General features: G+C 40.7%; 1 protein-coding gene across 1 annotated transcript in view; it reads right to left on the reverse strand.

The window, feature by feature from the left end:
- Positions 1 to 10,311, reverse strand: part of NUP205 (nucleoporin 205) — an 81,642-nt gene that overhangs the window by 70,603 nt on the left and 728 nt on the right. Inside the window, exons 2-4 of the mRNA XM_024737986.1 lie at positions 4,130 to 4,272; positions 2,722 to 2,893; positions 338 to 482 (exon numbers count right to left, since the gene is read on the reverse strand). Coding sequence (XP_024593754.1) covers positions 338 to 482; positions 2,722 to 2,893; positions 4,130 to 4,272 — 460 coding nt within the window. The remainder of the gene's footprint in view (positions 1 to 337; positions 483 to 2,721; positions 2,894 to 4,129; positions 4,273 to 10,311) is intronic.

Raw genomic sequence — 10,311 nt, forward strand, 5'->3', positions numbered from 1 at the left:
TTCTCATCACATGGATATAGCAAACACTCTTTTGATGATAATGTTAGGTTACTGGAAACAACCAGGATGAGTTATAACCTAGCTCTTGCCATTCTTTTTAGATCTTTGTGTTTCAATAAACTTCTAACCATAAATAACTGAATTACCTTTCATTTGTAAACAAAATAAAGCAGGTTTAAACTGTTGTGTCATTCTTGGCAGAATAAGGGAGTGATTTATTACTCAACTTAGGTTATACACTTAAATTATACATACTAAAGTGAATTTTTGTTTCTAAAATTATAATTCTTCAAGCAATTTCTAATTAACCCCTTGAAATCCTAGCATGCAAACAGACCTGAGTTCGAGGGTCCATGTCTTTCCTCGTCGAGACTGTATCAAGGCTTTCAGGGAATTTGCAATGCACCGCTTTCCATCCCAGTATAAAAGAACAGCTACTAAGCCTCTGGTGAGGCCAGGAAAATGTGGTTGCTGGTGCTCTCCTAGGAAAGGAAGTTGAGAAATAATTTAGTAAATAAACACATATGTGTTTAGGCTGAGACAAAAATCACTATACCAATGTTCAGTTCAAAGAAATCACAGAACCTTAGGGTTTAAAGGGTCTTAAGAGCCCTCTACTTGGGCTTCCCTGGTGGCGCAGTGGTTGAGAATCCTACTGCCAATGCAGGGGACACGGGTTCGTGCCCCGGTCTGGGAAAATCCCACGTGCCGCGGAGCAGCTGGGCCCGTGAGCCATGGCGGCTGAGCCTGCGCGCCTGAAGCCTGTGCTCCCCGGCGGGAGAGGCCACAGCTGTGAGAGGCCCACGTACCGCCAAAAAAAAAAAAAAAAGTCCTCTACTTCAAACATCTACCCATTGTTTTATCTCTTTCACAAAAAGTCTTTCAAATATTTGTATGTTTCTTCCCCTAGTAAATTAAATAACATTTTCTTATGTCTCAGCTTTCACTGGCCCTTTTTTTTTCGGTACGCAGGCCTCTCACTGTTGTGGCCTTTCCTGTTGCGGAGCACAGGCTCCAGACGCGCAGGTTCAGCGGCCATGGCTCATGGGCCCAGCCGCTCCGCGGCATGTGGGATCTTCCCGGACCGGGGCACGAACCCATGTCCCCTGCATTGGCAGGCGGACTCTCAACCACTGCGCCACCAGGGAAGCCCTACTCGCCCTTTTAAACTGCTCTCCTTTGAATAAGCTCTACTTTGTCTTTTCTGAACTACGTTGCCTATAGTTTTGTTTCATTTCCTATGGTAATTTTCACCCCTTGGCCCAATCGCTCTTACACTCTACTCCCTTCTGTTCCCCAAATTCATCTCACTGCCTCACACCTCTTACAGGCGATTTCTTCTGTCTAGATGCCCTCTGTCTTCCTGAGTGCACACCTACTCCACCTGACATATGCCTACTCATTTTTCAACAACTACCGTAAGCCTCGTTATCTTTGTGGACTTCCCTGTACAACCTGAGGTCAATTTAAATGCCTCCCCTCTGGACCATCCCTAAACCAAGCATTAATCTACTTAATGGTGGCATAGTTATTGGTTTCCATGTCTTTCTCAATTACTAGACCATGAGCTCCTTTACACTAGTTGAAGTTTTATTCATCTTTATATCCCTGGAGTCTTAACACAGTGCCTGGCCCATAATATGCACAGAAAATATAACTGTTAAATGAAGTTTTGAGTTAAACTCAAAATTCAAGCATGTCCAGTTAACATCTGCATCACAGAACGGGAAAACGACCTTAGTCATTCTCAATATCATATTTCTTTTAATGCAGGCTTAGGTCAAAAAGGATTCTGGCAGCCACATGCTATCTTCAGACATATTAGACTTTCTTTCAATTAAAATGCCCACCTGGCTTCTTCACATGGTTCCCTTGCTATAATTAAAATGAACTGCTTATTTTATGGAAATTTCAATCTTTTCTCTCTACAGCAGCCAGAGAAATAATTTCAGTTATTCTGGATTCTGCAACTCCTGCTTAAAGCCCCTGCCAACAGCCTCCCACTGTAATTAGAATAAAATCCAAATAATCTTCATGGCCTGCAAGACTATGATCCAACTCCTGCTCTGTCCTCGTCTTCCTTCATTCTCCCTAGTTCTGATGTTCCAGCCACAGTGGTCTTTGTATCCTTCAGCAGGCCTTTATTCGAACCTTGAGCTGTCTGGAACACCCTTCCCCAACAACTCTGGTATCTTGTCATCATGCAGGTCGCAGATCAAATGTCCCAATCTCAGAGAGGCCTCCCCTAAGTACCCTACTTACAGGTGCCCCCTATCATCCCCCATGTCTCTATATCCCACTGCCTTGTTTTATTTTCTTCCTAGAACTCAGTATTATCGAAATTATCTTATTCTTTACTCATTATCTGAATCACCCCCTCAAAACGAAACTCCAAAAAAGCAGTGACCTTACCTTCTTACTCATTATATGACAATAAATGCTTTCAGCTACAAAACTTCTGAGATGCAGTCATTCTTTGCTAGCCAATTACCATGAAAAAGTCTATCTTAAAACAGTTAAATTTCCTTTAACAACTCTAATCACTAAACTAAAGCCTTCCCATTAGTCAAAGATAAACAAAAGGAAACACTGTGAATATCAAATAAACTACACCTTTAGAAACTATTTTGGAATCTAAATGATATAGTATTTTAAATTACAAGTGAATAATTTTACATTTATGTACTACCTTACCATAGGTTCAGTTAAATGTCAACCTACCAGCAAGGAGAAGCTCAACAGCTGCCAATTCACCAATATCAAAAAGGTCACTGAGGATAAAGGCTTCTTTAATAAGCTGTTCAGGAAGAAGTCGGGTTCCCTGTTGACCCTGGATAGCAACTCCTTCTGTACTGGCTTTCTGAACCTTCTCATGTTGTTGAACATTTTTGGGCTACAACAATAAAAATAAATAAATAGGATCATGTAATGACAATAGCACATGGAGACAAGGTAAATTGTTACCTAGAGAAGTTTATTCACACGGCAGTCTGGTAAAGTGACAAACAGGAGTATTGCTTATTAGATAAAGGTCTAACTATCAGATATAGTTAGACCTTTATGAGGTAACATTTTACATCACTTTCAACTTTTTATACTGTTATTACCTTCTCAATAACTGCTTCTGCTAAACTCTGAACTAAAAAATGTTGAGAAATCACACAGAATAGCATACTATTTTTCAAATGTCTAAGAAACTTTCCAAGTATATCTTTAATAAATATAAAAACAATAAATCTTCAAGTGGGAAATAGCAAATCAAAAAAAATTATAGAATTAATTAGTAGGGCTAATGATAGCTTATTAGTATGTTACTTTAAAATGTAGTCTTATTTGCAAAAAGGCTTACTTGGTGCAAATATTTAACAAATAACATATAGTATAGAATTACTTGATAGATCATAAAATCTTAGGTATTTACACCTTGAAAAATGCCATACAGTCATTTAATTCAACTGCTCTATTAACAGAATGGGAAAACTGATGCCCAGATAAGTCAGGTGACTTGCCTGTGGTCATACAACGCTTTAGTGGTAGAGCCAAGACTGGAACTCAGCTCAACTGGCTCCCAGGCTAGGGCTCTTAAATAGTTCTTAGATGGTCTTGCTGGTCTATAAAAAAAAATTGTCAAGCAGCAGGGAAAGGAGCTTCCAAATATGAATCCCTGCCACTGAAGTACTCTACCCCTGGTTGAAAAGTACATCAAGATGCAGTGATTAACAATATGTAAGAATTAACTGCTAACACAACTTACATAGCATTATGAAGAGTTAAAATGTTGAAGTGTACCTGGGAATAAATAAAATAATCAATCTTACTAAGCTTAGACAGATTAACTATAAGTCAGAAATTCCAAGGAGGCTCATATTTCTGAAATATACGGAACTTTCTAAATTGTATTCAAATACTATTAAGATATCTCCTAGCTAGAGATAAATACAATATTAACGTCTATGGAGAAGAGAAAAAAGATAATAATTGCTCCCAGGAAACTTCCATTTTTAGAAAAAACTTGAATCAATGGACTAGAACAAGTAACATTTCATTTACATGCATTAAGAATTTACTTGCTCCTTCAATCTTTAAAGGAAAAAGCAAATCCAAGAAGCAAAAAAAGAAAATTTCCTACTGGGTTTCTGAACAATGAGATGAAGTCAGGTTTGTGTTTCTTCAAAATCATGTCAAGAAGGTGAACAGCTTCAGGTTGTCTTCTCCAAAGAGCATTTCCCACAGTCTGCCAAATGTCTTTGTAAGGACCCCACAGACTAGCAGCTTAAAGAAAAAAAATAAAAATCAGCATCAAATAAAACATATATTTGGAAAATAAGGTAAGGTTATCGTCTATACATTTTAGTCATGCTCACAGCTCCTTTTTTTTTTTTGCTCACAGCTACTTTTAAATATAAGGAGTTATATACACAAACCAAAGATTAATATAAAAGAATATTAGAATTCACAAGCAATAATATAAATGTCATTTTACCTAACTTAATATAAAGTAAATCCTGACTTTAAATTGGAATATCAGCTGAACCTGGTTTTCTCACTTAATATTAGCTATGTGACATGGAGTGAGAAAATAACCTCTTTGAAGTTCAGTTTCCTTTTATATAAAATGGGGAGATCACCTGCTTCATAGGGTTGAATGAATTAAATGAGATAAACTAGGTAAAATATACAATATAGTGTCTGGCATATCATAGTCACTCAATAAATGTAACTGCCTTTCCTTCCCTCCCTATCATCCAGAGAAAAAGCAAGAATCGGGGGGAAAAAGTCAGATTCTATAAAACTTGGAAGCTGAAAAAATAAGTTTTTGTTTTGGCTGGGACACTAGCTATTAAAAAACAACATAGAAATATGGAATTCTTTTGTAAACTCATATAAAAAGGATCACATTTTGCTTTGTAAAGGTAATAACAATAAAAGTAATACTTAGAGAGCTTTTGCTACTAAGCATGGTTAGAAAAACACGACCTGGAAGCCCAAAGTTTCTGTTTGCAAACAATCAGATATGGCACCCCTGTGTTTATAAAGACTCTGAAAGAGAAACTAATCAAAACCACTCACTCACTCAACAGATGAACTAACAATAGCTTAAACCGTAAAGGGTGGTCTGCAAACATGTTTAACTGCCATCTGAGAAAACACAAATCCCACTAAAGTCACCAGAACAGTCAGAATGACATACAAGATAACCTAACTAAATGCATTACAATCTTATGAACAATGTTGTCAGAAGAAGGCAATTTACTGGGCAAATTTTTTTTTTTTAAAAAGGATGTGCAGGTTGGGCTTCCCTGGTGGCGCAGTGGTTGAGAGTCCGCCTGCCAATGCAGAGGACACGGGTTCGTGCACAGTGGGAGGCCCACGTACAACAAAAAAAAAAAAAAAAAGAATGTACAGGGAGAGGATAGACTAAACCAGTCAAGCTGGATCAGCCATTCACTCAACAAACATTTACTGAGGGTCATGCATGTGCCAGGGACTACAGAGCAAGCAAGACAGACAGGATCCCAGGCCTCAGAGAACTAAAGATTGACAAGAAAGACAGGTATTAAATGCAGGATTCAAAACACAACTAACTACCAGGGCTTCCCTAGTGGCACAGTGGTTAAGAATCCGCCTGCCAATGCAGGGGACAAGGGTTCGAGCCCTTGTCCAGGAAGATCCCACGTGCCACAGAGCAACTAAGCCCGTGACCCGTGCTCTGCAGCAACAGAAGCCACCGCAATGAGAAGCCTGCGCACTGCAACGAAGAGTAGCCCCTACTCGCCGCAACTAGAGAAAGCCCACGCACAGCAACGAAGACCCAACACAGACAAAAATAAAAATTAAAAAAAAAAAACAACAGAACTACCAGTCTAAGGGAGAGGTACAGAGTGCTATGTGAACATATAAAAGGAAGACTCTAACCTAATCTGAAGGGCAGAGCAGGAAGTTTTGCATCAGGTCTTTGGTGTGGGGATGTGGAGGAATGGGAATCACCATGTCTAGACCTTACATAGAGACAACCAACCAACTCCCTGCTTTGCTTCTCCTGTTTTGATCCTAAACTTGCCAATCTTCTAATGAAAAATGTAGCTTGTCATATAAATTTCTAGAATTAAAAATGTGCTGATGAAATGAGTATCCATGCAGATGTACTTCCCACTAAAGATCAATTAATTGACATACTGGTTTATATATCTGTCTTTTCCCAATGTGATCAGAGAACATCAATTCCACAGTTGGAATCTACTCAACTGTGGATACACTAACAAACATCACAGTTCCAGGCCTGCCAAAATGAGGACCTGACCCTGGATCCTGGTGACTGCCTGTGAGGTGCTAGTTGGATGGTGACTAACTGACTTCCCTAGAGATCATCTTCTTGGCTCTTTCCAGCCGCAAAGGACAAAGTAGGTTTGAGCCTTGTATTCCTGGCCAAGATGGAAATTTTCCTGTTAGTAAATGGGAATGTTTCAAGTAGTAGATGACAAAATGAAATTGGACAATGGTGTGACCAATGGACTAACTAGAATATGAAGTGTCAGGACCCAAGGATGTTGGGTAGTAAGCTACTCATGAGGTGATGGAACCTTAACCAGGATGAGGGCAGTAAAGTAGAAAGGCAAGGTCTGTTGGTAGAGTCAGAACTGGTAACTGATTGGCACAGGGGATGAAGGAAAGTTATCAAAAACGACTTGTAGGCAAATGTGAAACTTGCCTTACCACAGGTATTTTTAAATCCTGACAAAAAGCGAACAAAAGTAAACTGTCTATAAAAGTAATACTCAATAGAACCCCTGAAGAATAACTTTCTTTGCACTATACATACTTAGTTTGAATAAGCTCAGTGAATTCTAGAGAGAATTCCACTTCCCCCCATTTGTGGGGAGGCATCCAATAACTGATCAAAAATCTACACTAAAAAACCCCACAGATACCAGCCTCCTGAGTCCATCATTAACATCAACACATCACAGAAGGTAGTTGCAACAAAGATTTATATTCATTATGTCTTTGGTTTGACTAATTTTGGTAAATATCTCCCTGTTATTGATTACAGATGAAAAGAGGCTATAATTTTTCCAAATTACTAAACATGTATTTTTAACATAAGTCATTTGCTTGTTTGAGAATACATTTACTTTCCTAAATTTTAGGAATACCTCCAGCAAGTCAAATTTATTCACTCATTCATCATGTACTAGGTATGGGTAAGCTCACAGCGTAGTGAGGAAGCACATTTACCATATAGTCATACAAAAGGGCAATATCCATTATGGATGTGCTATGAAGGTGAAGTACCCAGGGCAACGATCACATAATAGGGGAATGTGACCTAGCCAGGGAGATCAGGGAAGGGAAGGATTCACTGAACAAGTGATAACTGGGCTGAAATGTGAAGGATAAAAGTAGGAGTGGGAGGGGCTTCCCTGGTGGCGCCGCGGTTGGGAGTCCACCTGCTGATGCAGGGGACACGAGTTCGTGCCCCGGTCTGGGAAGATCCCACATGCCGCAGAGCGGCTGGGCCCGTGAGCCATGGCCGCTGAACCTGCACGTCTGGAGCCTGTGCTCCGCAACAGGAGAGGCCACAACAGTGAGAGGCCCCCGTACCGCAAAAAACAGAAAAAAAAAAAAAAAGTAGAAGTGGGAGGTGGTGGATGTACACTCCAGGAAAAGAGGAGTTCCCGAGGCAAGAGAAAATGCTGCACTCTCAAACCCCTGAAAATGCCAAGAGAGCGAGAGTACCAAGAAGGGATCAGCAAGGGAGGCAACTGCCATACCATGCAGGGCTTACCTGCCCATGTTAAGGATTTGGGTCTTTACCCTAAAAGATCAAGGAGATAGATTTCAAGTGTCTGGTGGACTTAGTGAAACAGAAAAGCATGTAAATGTTGAGAGCTGTTCAGGAGGATGGGAACAGACTAGAGTGGGTAGAGGAGGAGAAGGTATGGCAACAGAGTCTGAACACTGATGTATCTTTGAAAGGTTTGACTGTGAAGAGGAGCAAGAGGACAGTAACTGGAATGAGGCATGAGATCAAGATAAAGATTTGGGCAATTAGTGGAAAGAAGAGGAACAAAAGAGAGAGGAGGGGATAATGGGGAGAAGAGTGTAAAGGGCAGGATTTACCTTAGACAGGAAGATACAGGGAAACTGACTCGAAAGAGTACAGATATATCTAGGTTTGTAGGTTCAAGGGTGAAAAAAAGAGTTCATGCCTGTTGGCTTTTATTTTCTCTGTGACTAGGAGACTGAGGGATTAGTTGGAGCTTAAAGATTTGAGGAGTGTGGAAAAGGTCTGAAATACACAATGCTATGAACAGGACAGGGGTTACCAGACAGCCATCCAAGGATTGTCAGTGTAATGGTTGCTTACTCACAAGCCTATAGGTCTACTCAGCCGGGCTGCTACAGGTCACAATACTAGTAAATCATGCCACTGAAACTCAGGCATAGGCCTTCAAACTCTACCTCTACTTTCTTCCCCTTCTACAACTCTGAGATGTTTATTTTTTTTTTAATTATGGTAAAAAAAAAAGCGCATAACATAGAATTTGCCATCTTAAAAACATTTTGAAGTGTGCAGTTCACACTGTTGTACAACAGATCTCCAGAACTCTTTCATCCTGCAAAACTGAAATTTTGTACCCGTTAAACAACTCCCCATTTCCCCCTCCCACCAACCTCTGGCAACCAACATTCTTTGTTTCTATTACTTTCAATCCCTCATACAAGTAGAATCATACAGTATTCGTCTTTTTGTTACTAGCTTACTTAGCAGAATGTCTTCAAGGTTGATTCATGCTGAGCATAAGACAGGATTTCCTTCTTAACGCTTAATAACATTTCATTATATATCTATAGACCACACTGTTTACCAATTCATTCATCAATGGGCATTTGGGTTGCTTCGCTGCACATTTACTTTTTTTAAAAAAATATTCTCCTGACTGGGCTCTTAAAAATGTTTCCTTTCGGGCTTCCCTGGTGGCGCAGTGGTGGAGAGTCCGCCTGCCGATGCAGGGGACACAGGTTCGTGCCCCGGTCCGGGAAGATCCCACATGCCGCGGAGCGGCTGGGCCCCTGAGCCATGGCCGCTGAGCCTGCGCGTCCGGAGCCTGTGCTCCGCAGCGGGAGAAGCCACAACAGTGAAAGGCCCGCGTACCGCAAAAAAAAATGTTTCTTTTCTATGTAGCCAATTAAACACTCCTGCCACAAGGCCTTGTTATACAATGTATACTCTTTGCAACTGTTGGCAACTCCTTTTCCTTCAATGATTTATGTTTAATGATAGTAACTTAAGACAAGTACATACTAAAGTATATAACCACACATACTAAAGAAAAGTATATAACCACACATACAACACACAAGCCTTGTTTTAAGTTTACATCTGTGTGGGAGGGCAGGACAGCAGTACTAAGGAAGTAATTTCACTACTAACATTCAGATATATGGAAATATTATGTAATGAAATGAATTAGGTTTTGCTTAAGTAGGAGCATGTAGACGTTTAAGTATCAAAGACTGGCTTCGAATCATTAGCTGTATAACCTTGGAGAAGTTACTTAACCACTCTAAGACTCTATTTCCAAACCTGTAAAATGGGGTGTTTAATAGCAGCTACCCCAGAGTTGTATAAAGGGGACTAAATAAGATGAAAGTACAATGCTTAGTCCAGTGGCTGCGAAAAAGGAGGTACTTGATAAACATAATCATTCATTATTATAAAACAATTTATCGTAGTGTTTCCGAAATGGTTTGATTTGCAAAAGTCAGGTTTAGACAAGTTTTCAAGAATATCCGTCGTGTGAAAAGAACAAACTAGCAACAAAAAGACTGTATAAGGATGGAAAGAAAAGGCGCCCAGAAAAGACTCCTCTTGAGTGAGATCCTCTACAAGCATTTACCACACAGACGTGCTCTTAACCGCCCATTAAGTTTAGTACGGCTCAATCAAGGCATTCTGAGCAGGAAATTCTTCATTTTCAGGCCCGCTCCGGCCGCTGCAGCACTGTTGGCATCCTTGGCCCGCCCACGAGGAGCCAGCGGTGCATCCCAGGAATTGTGACAGTCAAAATGCACCCACTCTTTCAAACGCCCCGATGGAGACGGGGGGGTTCCGCCCCTGATAGAGAATTGCCCAGAGGACCCAATCCAAACCTTCCAGAGTTTCTTTACTCCCTTCTAGATTCTGCCCCTCCCCGAAGATCTACAGCTCCGAAGGTACAGGAGCATCCAGGGGCGGGCCACACACGCAGAGCTGGGAGTCACGGCACTCCTGGGCCACCTTCCGGATTGCAGGCTTCATAATCCAGT

Source organism: Neophocaena asiaeorientalis, unplaced genomic scaffold, assembly GCF_003031525.2.
Source record: "Neophocaena asiaeorientalis asiaeorientalis breed wild unplaced genomic scaffold, Neophocaena_asiaeorientalis_V1.1 scaffold364, whole genome shotgun sequence".
NCBI lineage: Eukaryota > Metazoa > Chordata > Mammalia > Artiodactyla > Phocoenidae > Neophocaena > Neophocaena asiaeorientalis.